The sequence below is a fragment of the Thermobia domestica genome, chromosome 5, assembly GCF_964235325.1.
Source record: "Thermobia domestica chromosome 5, izTheDome1.hap1.1, whole genome shotgun sequence".
NCBI classification, from domain to species: domain Eukaryota; kingdom Metazoa; phylum Arthropoda; class Insecta; order Zygentoma; family Lepismatidae; genus Thermobia; species Thermobia domestica.
Window position 1 is genome coordinate 129148217 of NC_137458.1, and position 17225 is coordinate 129165441.

The window sequence follows — 17225 nt, forward strand, 5'->3', positions numbered from 1 at the left end:
ATCAGGTCAATCGTAAAGTACGGAGCAGAAATATTTGTCATGAACAAGGCAGAAGAAGAAGCTCTACGACGACGATTCGAAAGAAGAATAATACACAAGATATACGGCCCAGTGAAAGAAGACAATAATTGGAGAAAAGGAGCAATGAAGAAGTAAACAGTATATTAAAAAATGAAGATATTGTAAAGTTTATTAAATCTCAACGAATAAGATGGCTAGGTCACGTACAGAGAATACCAGAATCGAAAATACAAAGGAAAATAATGAACAAGCAAATATATTCTGTAAGAAGGAAAGGAAGATCAATGACAAGCTGGATAGACGACGTAACGGAAGACCTAAAACGATTAAAAGTGAAGAGATGGTGGGAGATCGCCAAGGATAGAAAAGCATGGAGGCACATTGTTAGGGAGGCCAAGGCTCACAAAGAGCTGTAACGCCAGCTGGTAAGGTAAGGTAAATGATATTAATTGAAACATTAGCACATGTTGTGTGTCGTTTGAGCTTGGTGACAGTCCGTTTCATAATCTGGTTTTTCATTAGAAAATTGCAAAGAAACAGTCTTGTCTATGAGACGAGATGAGATGAGACATAGGACGAGACAGCTCTTTCTATAGAATCAAATGCACTTTTCGAATCATTTTCTTTCAGTTTAATGTCTCACATTATGTCCTTTAGGCTAGGGAGACGATTATAGAAACAAAACGAAATGAAATCTTTCACTTTAACGTCCCATGATTATGCCCTTTAGGCTAAGGGAGATAATGATAGAAACAAAACGAAATGAAATCTTTCACTTTAACGTCCCACCACAATGCTCTTTAAGCTAAAGGAGATAATGATAGAAACAAAATGAAATGAAATCTTTCACTTTAACGTCCCACGATTATGCCCTTTAGGCTAAGGGAGATAATGATAGAAACAAAATGAAATGAATTCTTTTACTTTAACGCCCCACGATTATGCCCTTTAGGCTAAGGGAGATAATGATAGAAACAAAATGAAATGAAATCTTTCAATTTAACGTCCCACCACAATGCTCTTTAAGCTAAAGGAGATAATGATAGAAACAAAATGAAATGAAATCTTTCACTTTAACGTCTCACGTTTATGTCCGTTAGGATAAGGGAGACGAATGTTTTAGGCAAGTGAATGATGATGTAAGAATCAGTGGAATGAGAGTGTTTAAGAGTAATATAGGTGTGTGTTACAATGTTAACAAAGAAGCAACAAGTAATTTTTTGTTGAATACGTGTTTCCCGCGGGTGACAAGAATATATAACATGTGTAACACAATTAATTGAAAAGTGTTTCAACAACATTCAGTTGTTTATTGCAATTCAGAAGTTGGGTAACTATGTGTGTGAGTTTGAGTTTGAGTCCAAATGCTATTTAACATTAATAGAGTCCTACGTATTGCTTTGCATTTACATTGAACATGCTGATTTACATTTCCATTGTAACAAAATTATTCGGTTTGTTCATTACGAAGCCTATTTCTCGCGGGGTGGGATCGAACCAAGGACCCCACACACCAGAGATGAACGCTCTTCCACTGAGCTATAAGTCTTATAAGTGCGTATATATTTGAGATCGATAATTTCCAGTTATAAAAAAAACATAAAATTTCCAGTTATGTATATATATTTTCACAGTATAGTAATGACAACAATATAAAAAGTTAGAGACTTACCTTTTCGATGTTGTAATTAAATATTTCTAGATATGACGCTTGGAACAATACAAGCATGTAAAAGTTCCACGATCTGCAGAAGTTGGCTACTATGATGGCGTACACTGGCATGGAAGTGAGGAAAGATTTCCAAGGAGTGGAATGAAAGTTGGGCATTGTTTGCAACGTACTAGTGCCTAGAGACTGTTCTATGTACATCAACTCTCGTGCTGTTATCGTTGGATGTAAACAGGGCTTCGGAAACACTAGCCACAGCCAAAGTACGAACCATACTACTCCTATTGAACCTGGAATTATGTAAAAAATCATAGTTATAATTATTTTTGTTACTTTCTACAGTTTAACATTTATGACTGGACTTAAACAAAAGTTCAACTACAGTCTTTTCCGCTCGTTTAGTGGTTAGCACGCGTACCTTCGGTTGATGGGTCCCGATGAGATAGCCTTGAACTTTGAATCCGTTACAATTACTTGTATTCTACCATAAAATAACTGCAGATCTTTGTGTCATATAGCTTCGGTGCTGAAAAAGACACTAAACTCCAATCCAACCAACCAACCAAAATCTCGACTATTTTCTTATCAGTTCTGCGAATAAAGTAATGCTTTATGCCATGAGTTATCTATGATTAACATAGAACGGATCATAACGCATTAAGACATGGTTTATAACTGAATGAGAAGAGAAGACTGATTTTTGCTCGGCACGACTTCAATGTCCAACTCTTTCATGGCTAACAACGTTTATGCCTTTGATGCGTTATATAACAATTCTTAACCGAATATTCCAATACTGAGGTTAGTTCTCTATGCCTGATGGTAATTATTGGAAAGTATCAAAAGTGGCACTATGTATGATATATATTATGAAAAAGTTATTATATACTTTATATTTTGCTTCGGCACCGCAGTAGAGAGCCTTTCTCACACGAGTGCTAGAAATCAGGAACCATAACATGTTATCTCTGCGCGTTTCCTCTGGGAACTAGATTGAAATCTGTGTATAGGTGAGGGGCTGGTAGAATGCCCAGACACACCTTTCTGTTTCTGCTTAAATATCTTAACCTTGGTCTCAGGATACCGTCATCTGAATGTCCAATTGTTAAAAATCGAACATGTTCTTGAACCTTACCCCTGATAGAGAACGAAATCCTGTGGCAGACAAAAATGCATAATAAGTTCGATTGTATAATTTTATTGTTCGAGATACACATCTCTTTTCATTATCGACTTGGAATTCTGTAGAATAGACTTACTTTACTTTCTTACTAAATTTCATCTTCTGGAATGTGTTCTACTCAACATCTCAAATGATTTCCCTAAAATAAATTCTTATGTGTAATAAATTCTTACTGTTATTACAATGAAAATACAAATTTTGAGAAATGGAAAAGTGAAATAATTTTATATTAATTGAACAGAACAATAACACATCATACTGTACAGCTACTACAGTAAAATCGATTTATCAAATAATTAATAAATAGGCCTATACAGGAATTTTGGAATTACTGCTAGTCACATACCGTAAAAGTAGAATGGAGCTTGCCAACTAATCCCTCCAGCAAGGAGACCCGAAAGGGGCATCCCAAACACGATGCCTGCGTAGGAACCGCAAAAGGCAAGGGTTGCCAAGCGAGATCTTTCGAGGGGAGGCGCCCAAAATCGCCAAATACCATGACAGGCTGGATACGTTACACCCTGGAAAAACGAAGAAAAAATAACTAAAATTTGGATTCATTCTAGAATTAAGGTTACTTATACAGATATTAATGTTACAAATAGCACTCATAGATTAACTAGAGTGATAGATTTATTCCAAGCTGGTATGTTCAATCAGTCATTCATTCAAGAGTTTAGTTGGTTATGTTAAAGAACGTGTACTGTACTGTACTGTAGAATAAGCATATTCGGGGAATATGGAGGAAGAGACACTGGAAGATTTTTATTTGATAATTATAGATCTTGTTTTACCTTAACACTTAAACGATGCATACATAGGGTGTCTGATAAGTCAGTCCCTATTTTCAAACCATTGTAAATTCTTCATTTATGAACGGGCTTGTATGAATCCGTACATTTAGAGAAAATGTCTTTGAGGTTTTGTTTGATGTTCTGTTACAGCTTCACACAGTACCATCATTCTCAACACATTTCCTTAAACGACCTGATGTATTTGCCACTCCCGCTTGCAAAAAAGTTTTCTGGAATGTGTTAGCACAAACAAATATGCCACGATATTCCCATATTCCGAAGTAGACTATTTTATTTCAAAGCTTAATAATATAGCTTCACTTTGAAAAAAACTTGTCACATTAGTTCCGCATATACACTATGTGATGAAAAGTATCCGGACACCTGGCTCAAAATGACTTACAAGTTCGTAGCGCCCTCCATCGGTACTGCTGGAATTCAATATGGTGTTGGCCCACCCTTAGCCTTGACAACTTCCACTCTCGCAAGCATACTTTCAATCAGATACTGGAAGGTTTCTTGGGGAATGGCAGCACATTCTTCACGGAGTGCTGAACTGAGGAGAGGTATTGATGTAGGTCGGTGAGGCCTGGCACGAAGTCGGCATTCCAAAACAACCCAAAGGTGTTTTATAGGATTCAAGTCAGGACTCTGTGCAGGCCAGTCCATTACAGGGATGTTATGGTCGTGTAACCACTCCGCCACAGGCCGTCCAGTATGAACAGGTGCTCGATCGTATTGAAAGATGCAATCGCCATCCCCGAATTGCTCTTCAACAGTGGGAAGCAAGAAGATGCTTAAAACATCAATGTAGGCCTGCGCTGTGAGAGTGTCACGCAAAACAACAAGGAGTGCAAGCCTCCTCCAAGAAAAACACGACCACACCATAACACCACCACCCCCGAATTTTACTGTTCGCACTACACACGTTGACAGATGACGTTCACCGGGCATTCGCCATACCCACACCCTGCCATCGGATCGCCACATTGTGTACAGTGATTCGTCACTCAACACAACGTTTTTCCACTGTTCAATTGTCCAATGTTTACGCTCCTTATACCAAGCGAGGCGTCGTTTGGCATTTACCTGCATGATATGTGGCTTATGAACAGCCACTCGACCATGAAATCCAAGTTTCCTCACCTCACGCCTAACTGTTATAATACTTGGAGTTGATCCTGATGCAGTTTGGAATTCCTGTGTGATAGTCTGGAGAGATGTCTGCCTATTACACTTTACGACCCTCTTCAACTGTCAGCGGTCTCTGTCAGTCAACAGACGAGGTCGGCCTGTACGCTTTTGTGCTGTACGTGTCCCTTCACGTTTTCACTTCACTATTACATCATACACAGTGGACCTAGGGATGTTTAGGAGTGTGGAAATCTCACGTACAGACTTCTGACACAAGTGACACCAAATCACCTGACCACGTTCGAAGTTCGTGAGTTCCGCGGAGCGCCCCATTCTGCTTTCTCACGATGTCTAATGACTACTGAGGTCGCTGATAATGATTGCCTGGTAGTAGGTGGCAGCACAATGCACCTAATATGAAAAACGTATGTTTTGGGGGTCCGGATAGTGTACTTACATTTCCGTATTTATGTACAATTATAATCCACAATTTAGTAGACAACTTTATTAACATGGTTTGAAAATTACCTACAATACATCCAAACTAAAGAAGAAATTGCACCTTGTCCAGCAATTCTTTTTAGTTAACTTCCCGATAAAATGTTGTTAGTCACGTCAGCTATTGTTACTTCCAATTCATCCAAATTGTGTTGTTCCTTGTTGTGTGGAAACCCCCTCTTCACTCTACCCTAGAGAAAAAATTACAGTGCATTAAATCTAGACTACAGTCTAGGCATTTATGAACACTCGGTCCTACAATCCAACGATCTAGGACCTTATTATGCACCATTGTGAATAAAAGAAGTTGTGGTTCGTTACATAGTGAAAGTATGGGACATACATGAATTCTGAACATATCCAGATATATATTTCTCCATTCGTTATGTTTCGCATACAGAAAGGATCAATGACTGTAGATGACTCAAACCATACCATACTGTTATCCTCGGACGCTCCTGTGCTTTTTCAATTCTCATGTTTGGATTATCATGCGCCCAGAAATGAGCATTGTATCTATTCGCATGTCCACCAAGATGAAACACTGCCTCATCACTCCACAAAATGTAAAACAATTCGGGACAGTCATCATACCAGCCCAATAAAATTTCTGCAAAATCTGTGTGTCTGTCATAGTCATGGATAAACCATTGTTATACGTAAAGTGATTTCTCTGGCTTAAACAGAGACCCTTCTTCGAAATGGTGGCAATTCCATAATGTGAGATGACTCCTTAATGTACTTTTTTCTCACTAACTTTGCCAATGTTCTCTGGTGTTCTCGGAGTGGATAGTTTTTCCAATACTGTCTGTTGTTACTAACTTTTAGTGGCAATTTTTAATTAGTTTCTAATTCAGAGTACCATGGATCTCTCTTTCTGCACTCCACCATCTTTGCATTCGAACAACCCAAAACTCTTCCACGCTTAAACAGGCGGCATTTAAACTCAAACTACATAGAAACGGAACAAAAAATATCAAAAGAACCTCAAAGAATATGATTTACACAGTATAAATATACTAGTTTCATAAAGAAAGAAACTACAATGATTTAAAAATAAGGAATGACTTATCAGATATCCTGGATATTGCAGATATGTAACAGATATTTTCAATTCTGAAACTTTAGATCAACAAACTCTCCAAGCTGCTGTAGTGGCTAGCGTATGCGCATTTATATTTTCACTATTTCTTGTCAAGATAGGTAATATTGGTTAGTAAAAAACTTCTTCCAATTACTTTTTTCCACATCATTTCTCGTTAGCTGGAATAATCAAGGAATTTAAGGTAGTAGTAGAAGGCTGGAAATCACAAAAATCTGTCTGCCGCTGGTTCGAATGCCACACAGAGTGGTGTAGTATCCTTTCACCATTCATTTCAATATTATAGTTCATTTATAATAGCCTCGTTTACCCTAAAGGATACAACCGTAGTATATAAAATAAAAAATAAACAAAATAAAATAGGTGAAAATAACATTTCTCTTCTTTAACTTTTTTTACATAGTCAGTTATGTGTGAAGTTTCCTATAGATGTTTGATTTTTTTTCATTCTATCTAAACTTTCATTTGCGCACCCATCAAAATATCACAGTTTACTTGTTAAAAACTTTTTAAAAAGGCTAATAAATAGTTACAACTACTGTTTAATGTATTATGCTCCAGCATAAGTCTGGAACACCTGTACCAATTTCAACCAAACTTGATACACATATGACTTACAATCTAAAACAAAAATACTCTGATAGCCTTAGTACCTTTAAGGTGGGGGATGGGAAAAGGGTTTCGTCTGTACATCAACCCCTTACCGACCAGGAAATACTTCGTGACTTAAAAACAATGTTTGTTGCCTACACAACAAGGGTAACACTTTCACTGAATGCATACCCTACAGAGGGAAAGGTTCAAATATTTTCATAAACCTATTCTCCCCGTGTAAAGAACAGGTATTTCAGACGTTTGCTCGTCATTAATTATTCTACTCAGCTGTTTATTTTCGAATATTTTGCATAAACCTTATTCCTCCTGTGCGAAGAACAAGCATTTCGGCTAGTATCTAACAAATACAATGTTATTAGCATTTAACGAAAAAAAAAGTACAAAGACAAGACATATGTCAATAGACAGACAACATTAAACCTAACAAAATAACATGCTTAAGGGGAAATTCTGACGCGTAGTTTAGGAGAAAATCGACAAAAAACTATTTTTATGGAGCTAAAAACTATACCGTTCATTGCCAATAATAATTGATTGTTTTTCTGAAGTAGATTGTTTATAGGAATGTTTATATACTATAATATGTAAAAATGTTTCGTTAAATATCAGATCACCTTGTTTTCTTCTACCTATGATACAGACACTTGTAGTAATGAATATACACACTCCTAAAAGTTATGAACATATTACCGTAACCCCTTGCGTTCCAAGTATCATTTTGCTATGTGCATTCTGTAATACCAAGTTTTTATTTATTGTTAAAAGACTGTCTATAGAGCATAGTATAGGATATAGTTATTGTGCACACGTGAGTAGAACATTCACATTGTTGATTTTTTTTTAAATATTAGTATTGTGGAACATTTGGACTAAAAAAGGGAAATTTTGATATTCTGAAGGGATTTTTATGCTGCTTCAGGTTGGTAACACTGACCAGAGATCAAAGACAAAGTCTTTTTCTTTCTTCCAATCTCGAAATGCGATCTCGAAGTTGCAAATTGTTTATTGTCAAAACAAACATGTGTCTCGTAATTGAATTCTCCTTTAAGCCTGCTATCTACTGAGACAAAACATTTTTTTCTTTTCTGTCAGTAAGGTAATGTCTCCAAAGGGTAAATAGTAGAACTAGATTATGCCTTGCATCCATTAAAAAATTTCATCATCTCCATGATTAATGCGATCCTTAATAAAGGATACGTTTTCATGACATCCCATGGATGTCACATTGGTATTTTGCACCCGGGGTAATTTATGACATTCCCATAGATGTCACGGGAACGCAAGGGGTTAATATTTTGCAGTTAATCAGATTAATCACATTTTTCACCAATGTTCGTATATCGTTTCCAGAAACTAGAAACAATTGATAAAAAGTTATAGAGTAATCAGAATTTGTAATGTACGTAATTAGAATTTCATAATATCCACAATTTTCATACGAAAGTTCAAATGTACAAGTTTAAAATGGAATATAGAATATACAGTGGCGTATTTACGATTTTGTTTCGGGGGCGCTTTGCTAACTTTCGGGGGGGGGGGCTTTGCCTGAAAATGTGAAAATTCTGCAAGATATTTCATATATTTTACTATAGTAAGATTTTGGGGGGGCTTAAGCCCGGAAGCCCCCCTAAATACGCCACTGCAGTGCATGTAGGGTCTATTGCAAATATCACAACATAAGCAGATAAACAATGTACTCAAAGCAATACATTATTGAAACAATCTGCAGAATAACATTATTAAACGATATACACACTTTGAGTGACGTTAAGAAGAAAAAAAGCAATATATCGCCTGGAAGGTATAATCTCAAGGAAAAAGCTTTTGTAACGGAACGGACCATTACGCGCGGAATAATAATATTTTCTATCTTTTAATAACCGATCATAAAAAATTACTATCGTTTCGTGTAAAAGTGAGAAATTAGATGCATTACAGTGTATTTTTCTCAAATTATTCCAGTTTCTGTACTGTAGTGTAGAAATGTGATTTTATTTTCAGAATCTAATTCACGAATTAAATTAATGGTGAAGTAGGCTTCCAGGAAGCAAGTGTGTTTTTCTGGATAATGATAACATGAAGCTTAAGACTCCTGTTTGGTACGTTAAAAACAAAGGGAAATTGTATATTCATGAGAGTATCACATAGTAAACACTGGGTATTTTACAATAATATTAGTGTTTAAAAGGAGAAAAAAGTGTCCAAAAGTGAGACATATACCAATCTATAGTTCTCATTGACCTGAATGATATGATATTTGTGAGTATAAATCCTAATGAGTAGTTTTCCAGAAAATAGAGAAAACAGTTTATTTTTTTGCAAACCTAAAAGATTGATGGTAGTCGATAAGCGAGCCACCTATTGTAACTGATACTGAAGTATACCCCCCTTTAAGTTTTCACTATGAAACTAGCAAGATAACAATACAAAGTATGGGTAATGATCATTATCATCATAGGTATTCTGCTATTATTGGGAGGTCAATTACCTCAACTGAGAAGCTACCATGCTCCAATGGGCTTCAGCTACCCTCTTCCGGCCTCACGTACGATTTTCCTGTTTTCATATCGTCCATCAATTGTAGCCTCCTTCGCCCCCTCCTTCCTTTTCTTGCCACCATACCCTATAGCACATCTTTTATGATATAGTTCCTTCTTAGTCAATGTTCCAAACAGTTTCCCTTCCTCTTCTTATTAATATCTAAAATTTTCCTTTTCACCTCTACCATTTCTAACATCCTCTCATTCTTTTCTTGCTTGATCCAGCTACTTTTCTCCATTCTTCTCCACACCTATATTTCTAAAGCGTCCAGTTGTTTTCCATCACTTTTGCGTAATGTTCATGTTTCTGTCTCATACATTACAATATTCCACACTAGCATAAATTATAATTAAGCCTTAAACTTTATTTATTTAGCTACCATATTGTTCGGAGATGATACGTTGTTAATTGGTAGATTAAATCGAGGTAAAGAAAGTGAGACATTTGAAAGCATATTCTCATCTGTAGTTTTCGAAAAAATCGAGAAAAACTTATCTTTATGAGACTAAAAAATATATTGTTTATTGCCGAAAGTAATATAGGACTTTTATTACGCTCGAAAATATTTTATATTTACGAGTGGCTAAAGGAGAGAAGAAAGTATGGTTTAAATGAAATGAAATCTTTGAGTTTCACGTCCCACGGTTATGCCGGTTAGGCTAAAGGAGACGGTGATGATGAGTAATGAATGAAATGGTGGAATGAAGAAAGTGGGAGGAAACAGGAGAACCCCGAGAAAACCCACGCACACGGTGTTTGTCCACCACAAAGTTCACTTAGCGGGGCTGGGATCGAACCCGGGACCCCAAGCACCAGAGGTGAACGCTCTACCACTGAGCCACCGCGGCCCCGAAAGTATGGTTTAAAAAATCAAATTCGAGATTTCAGTAGATTTACACCTTTCATGACCCGTAGATACTGAAGAAGTAAGGCCATACCACTCAACGCATAAGGTTTCTATGCGATTCTCCATGTTTTTTTAAAAAAATCTTTTTCCCTCCCTTACAAAATAAGGGTAATTTACTTAAGGTTAAAAATGAAAACCTGCGATTTTCTCAAAATCAGCTCTAACGATTTTATTTATATTTCTTAAATCAATTTTCCAATAACAACTGCACACAGTGGCAGGAGTGATTTTTCTGGGAAAAAATCCAGAGGGGGAGTTTGCTCTTTGAGGTGAGTTTCTTTTCGGACAATTTTCTTAAAAACGACGCAGACAATTTTATTCATATTTCATAAATAAATATTTCATTGATAATCTCACAATTGTAATAAACATTTATCTTGATAAGATAAGGGGTAGTTTATTTTAGTGATTGAGTTTTTTTATCAGACGATTTTCTCAAAAACGACTCATTACGATTTTCTTCATATTTCATAAATAATCTGATAATGAGTCATAAATCATTTGTCCTGGAAACATATACGAGGGGTAATGTATTTTTTGGACAATTTTCTCACAAACGGCTCAGGCGATATTTTTCATATTTCATAAATAAATAAATAATTCATTAACATCCTGATAATCTGGCATAATTTACTACTCTTGAAAGATTAGGGATTAATGTTTAGATTTCTGGTTTTTCGGCATCTATGGCCAAGTTAGCCCGTCACGTATTGAGGGATCACACACTATCCGGGGAAAGGGAAGGTAGGAAACGGACTGGAACCTACAAGTTAGGTACAACTCCGGCATTTGCCTGGTGTGAATGAGGAAAACACAGGAAACCCTCATTCAGGATCGCTGGCCTGGAAAAGCTTTTTTACACTTTTTCGACCGAGTGCTCTTACCAGGAATCGAGCCCGGGACTGCTCGCACCGAAGGCGAGAGCGTTAGCGACTACGCTACGCAGGGCCACTAATCCTGAAAAATGTACGAAGTGTAGTTTGGAGGTGAATTTCTTTCGGACAATTTTCTCAAAAACAAATCATGCGATTTTCTTCATATTTCATAAATAAATAACTTGTAAATAACTCCATAATATAATGTAGCATAAATTACTACTTACGAATAAATTCGCAAGGGTAGTTTACTCTTGGGTAAGTTTCTTTTCAGATTACTTTCTCAAAAACGACTTGTTCATATTTGTAAAATAAATATTTCATTAACATTCCTATAATGTTGCATAAGTAACTACCATGAAAATATCCACAAGGGGTATTTTAGTTTCAGGGTGAGTTTTTTCTGATAGTTTTGTGAAATATGACTTCTGCGATTTTGTTATTCTATATACAAATATTTCATTAACAACCCTAACATATGGCTTAGTCATTTTCTTATAGACAAATCTACAAGAGGTAGTTTACTTTTGGGGATGAGTTTTCTTTGGTCGAAATTTTTCGAAAACATCTAATAATTTTATATTTCGCAAGAAAATGTTTCGTTAATAACTGCAGCACAACATGATTTAGTTTAAGAAACGTTTAATTTCCTGGCTTGATCTTTTATTTCTTTTCATTTCCATGTCTAATGGCATTTATGGTGGCTTTAAAGAAAAAAATAATACTGTATGGGAGAATTTGTTTGTTTTAAACAAATACCAATATTTCATTTCATGTGGTCACTATAGATAATTCTCTACTTCAATGGAAGTATTAAATATGTACAGTATATACCTTTTAAATGCGAAACTTTACACTTTTAAACAATCGAGCGACTCTACTTATTGTTTGACACGACAGGCAGAGATGCTCCCAGGATTTTTTCCCAGGGGGTAGATGACCGATTCCTAGAGCGGGAAGAGCGATTCCAAGGGAGAGGGGCAAAAAACCGGCACAAACACAGGTGCAAATACACACATACGTAGATGCGTAACTGTACATAATACATCGTATTTCATAACAATTATTTACGCACATACCCTTATTAACTACTTGCTAGATTAATATATTACGAACTCCATTATAGTATATGAGAGCGAATTACTGTAGTATGTTTCGACATGTATTTCCAAGAATTGAACATCCTTCGAAAATCCAAGGGGAGGAAAAATTTTCCCCCTTTGTTCCTTGCTGTGAGCGGCCATGACAAGTAACATAGCAAAAACAGGAAGAGAAAGCAAGGAATGATTTTTAGGTATAGATGGATTCAGTGTCCGTCCACCTTTATACCTCTTCTACTTTTGGAATCCCTATAGTTTGTTGCATGCGTGGGGTTTCTCGGAGTTCTCCCGTTTCCTCTCACCTTCTTCATTCCACCATTTCATTCATTTGTCATCATCACTGTCTCCTTTAGCCTAGCCGGCATAACGTGGGATGTAAAACTTAAAGATTTTCATTTCTTATAGTTTGTTGGAAGTTCATCGAAATTTTACGATATGAAATGAAAATATCTCTGCTTATAAAAGTAGACCTTTTAAAGAAAATTCGAAGAAAAATATTTTTCTTTTAACATCCCTGATTATAATAGACCACTTTACGTAAAGGAAATTGTTCTTATGAAAGAGTAAACTTATTCTATACAATTATTTTTAACATTTCAAACTTTTTGTTTTGAAAAATTAATGTAAAATCAGCTACTTCCTGAAATTTCTATCTTTTGTAAGAATGCAAAATTAGAATTGAGATAGATTGAACCATGAAAGGGAGGGGTAAAAGAAAACTCAAAAGACAATGTGGTAGTTGATGCAAGAGTTGAAAAGCCAGAGTTAAAAAAAGAGGCAGGGGGAGAAAAAGCAATAAATATCGTTTATGACATTGGCGTTAACCAATTGTTATAACTCGTCTCCTACATTCATTTTATGTAATAGTACAAAAACAATAAATTTTATACACAAAAAAGCAAAAAGTAATAAAAAATAAACAAAAAGCAAAAACTGAAAGAGAAAAATACAGCAAATAAGCACACGACAGAGAAAAAGAGAAAAAAAGACCAACGATATAGTAAGTGAATAGAACAGGCTAAGCAATTCAAGTAATCGATTTCAGCTTTTGTTGCTCAGCTAATGGCTTCGTCAGGGATTGTGAAAAGGAAACACATTAACTTCGATCAGAAGATAATTACCCCAACTGATGACTCCCACTGTTAGGCCAAAGAGGAGAGAGAGGGAGACAGGACGGTAATACTTATACAATTGCTGTGTAAATTTCAACAAGCAGGATGACGTGTGCATGTGTGCGTGAGACTGACACCCACACATGTACATAAAGCTGAGAGAAGGAGAAAGGTGGTATTTGGGGGATAGATAAGGGTAGATAAAAGCAATAGCAACACGTTGAAGGAAACAATACAAAGGAAGAAAGAAAGAAAAAAGAGAAAACAACAACAAAGGGCAGGAAAAAGCTATTTTCTGGTGTGTGAATGTATGCATAAATATAACTGTCAATCTATTTCACGGTTATTTAGCCATGTTTACTTTCTGCTAAGATCAAACTGAACAAACATATCTGTATTTGAGATATTTATTAGCGAGACACGGTTTATATAATCTTGATAGTATGCATTAAATATTACATTATTAAAACTAATCTCTCTGTATTTATCTTTATTCAGATGAAGTACAATAATCACCTATAAATATCTGATTACCAGATGCAAGATTACCAGATGCATCTAAATCAACAGTCATAAAGTCTATGAAAACATCCGAATTCTCTCTCTCTCTCTCTCTCTCTCTCTCTCTCTCTCTATATATATATATATATATATATATATATATATATATATATATATATATATATATATCCTAAAGTGTAATTCAGAACGCTACAAGAAGGCACTGACTACGCTGAAAGTTGCCACACGGTAACCGCAGGCCCTACACTAGTGTTGCAAAATTTGGATGAGCCGCCTTATCACATTTGCAATATACTTGATGCCTCCCGACTTCAATTTTTTCAGCCCTTTGAAAGATGGACTACGTGAGCAACATTTTCCTTATGTGGATGATTTCATCGCAGTTGTAAAATACTGTACATGTTTGCTTCTGCTGTATCAGAGTTTTATGAAGATGGCATACAGACTCTTGTTCATCACTGCCAAGAGTGCATAACGAATGGTGGTCGCTATTGGAAAAATCATTGTAAGTAGCTGAAACTATACTCATTCTACTATGTAAATTCAATTCTCTGTATCTATAGCAAATTACATATATATATATTTGAAATGAATGTTTGAACATAGTTACTACTTGTGTTGAATTGAGTATTGATTAAAAATATTTATTGTAGGGAGATGGGAGAGGAAAAGAGACTTTACACATAGCTATCAAATATTTTCTATAATTCTTATTCTTCCCATATGAAGAATATGCATTTCAGCTAGTTTCGTAACGGTGTTCAGCACCTACAACATCACTTTTAATTTTACTCTGTTGATTCATATGGGAAATTAGTTTCCTGTTTACTACCCCATTGATTTATATGAGAAATTATTTCCCTGGTTTTTAGCCTATTGATTTATATGGGAAATTACGTTCCTGGTTTTTAGCCTATTGGCTTATATGAGAAATCACTTTTCTGTTTCCATTGATTTGTATGGGAAATTATTTTCCTGTTTTTTTACCCCTTCATTTACATGGGAAAATACTTTCCTGTTTCCATTGATTTATATGGGAAATTACTTTCCTGTTTTTTTTTTACCCCATTGATTTATATGAGAAATTACTTTCCTGTTCTTTCAGCCCATTGATTTAAATGGGAAATTACGTTAATGTTTTTTAGTCCACTGATTTGTATGGGAAATTGCTTTCCTGATTTTTTTTAGCACATTGATTTACATGGGAAATTACTTCGCTGGTTTTTAGCCCATCGGTTTATATGAGAAATTACTTTCCTGTTTCCATTGATTTGAATGGGAAATTATTTTCCTGTTTTTTTACCCCTTGATTTATATAGGAAAATACTTTCCTGTTTCCATTGATTTGTATGGGAAATTACTTTCCTATTCTTTACCCCATTGATTTATATGGGAAATTACTTTCATGTTCTTTTAGCGGATTGATTTACATGGGAAATTACTGTTTTTAGTCCATTGACTTACATGTGAATTTACTTTCCTGTTTTTAACCCATTGATTTCTATGGGAAATTGTTTTCCTGTTTTTTTAATGAACTTAAATTTTAGTGATGTGTTTTGATTTATTTCTTTTTCAAGTCTAGTTAAATGTCTGTTGCTTTATTAAAATAAATTTACATTAATATTACGAAGAAACGGACAATTAAATAAATTTGAAATAAACAAATCAGTAAAATCACGTAAATTAATATTCCAGTTTATGCCAAGGAAAACATAAACAACTATCAATGTCAAAGTGTACATTACGTGAAAGAGTTTGGTTATAAAAGTGTAAATAACGTGCTTTTTAACGGTTCAGCAACACATTTTCCATCACCCTCCATTCAGATTGCTATGGTAACCGAGTTTTAATTGTTCACACCTTGGAAGCCGGTTGTCTAATGACCACCACATTTGACCAATCAGTTTCAATTATCCCACTCAACGACTCATTAAAGTTTTAGGAACATTCTTACTGTATTATAGCCCCATCGCATAAAATTACATGGGGCATCGGTTTTTTGATTGTTTCCATATTTTGGGATAAACTGAATGAATCACCGCGAACTTCTTAATAACGAATAACAGTGTCACGTGTACATCAGTGAAGGAATTTGGTTTGTGTAGTGTGATATTTCCTCAATAAATATTGAAATCTAAAGTTGTAGTACGTTTCTACCCCTTCTGATTTTAATAGAGAGATTAATGTGAAGATGAAATGTACTCTTGGAACGTTTAATTCATCGCAGGCCCTGTATCTATTTACGTTTCTACTCCACTACAATCAACGTTAAAACAGTTCTAGTTTCGACTTCTACCAGTGCAATTTTACTAGAGAGGTTAGAGTGGAAATGAGATGTATTCTTGGATCTCCCCACTTCTCACTGCCTGTTACCACTATAGTGATCTCTAAAGTGCTCAACGTAAAAACCAGAAATGGATTATTGATACAATTTCCAGTTATGATATTATCTCTATCAACAGACTGCGTTCCTAACTCATGACTCTCTAAATACTGACCAAATTTGATGGTGGTTCACTAGTTACTTTTTGAGATTTTTTTTTTTTGTCTCGGGATGTACGGGTACACGGACAAGGTAAATATACAAAAGAAGTTTTGGTAAATCAACTCTTTTCAAAAATATGGATGTCTTAAATATATGCAACCCACACAACTCTGTCGCTAGAAAGGTTGCCTGCCAACCAGGGATTTACAAACCACCCTTCCGTACTAATATATGGGAAACAGTTTTTTTTTTTTTTTTTTTGTCTATATCTTGGAATCAACTCATTTTCTAACGTTTGAGCCTCTACTTCTTGGCCAAAGTTCATGGTGATCCATCAAATAGTTCTTGAAACTTCTTAAAAGAAATTTTACATATAAATCAATGAGGAAAAACAAAGATGGCTCAAGTAAATAAATGTGAAAAGGAGAAATACGCAACGCAACCTTATTTACACTACTGGTTATTGAATCCTAGAGTCTTTAGTTCCCTCTGAGTTCGTTCGTTGTTATGTTTATTTCTGTTTTCAAAGAAGGGAGAAATCGTTAACTAGTAACCTTGAGATTAGGTTAAAAAAAAACGAAGGATTTTGTTTACTAAATAGTTTCTTTCTCAAGACAAAGCAGAAACATTGGAGGAAATAGGATCGAATGTCCATTAGCGATGGAGT

General features: G+C 35.4%; 1 protein-coding gene across 1 annotated transcript in view; it reads right to left on the reverse strand.

Annotated features, from left to right (window-relative positions):
- Nucleotides 1-17225, reverse strand: part of VGlut (Vesicular glutamate transporter) — a 436140-nt gene that overhangs the window by 52561 nt on the left and 366354 nt on the right. Inside the window, exons 8-9 of the mRNA XM_081759097.1 lie at nt 3220-3394; nt 1694-1980 (exon numbers count right to left, since the gene is read on the reverse strand). Of these exons, the coding sequence (XP_081615223.1) occupies nt 1694-1980; nt 3220-3394 (462 nt within the window). The remainder of the gene's footprint in view (nt 1-1693; nt 1981-3219; nt 3395-17225) is intronic.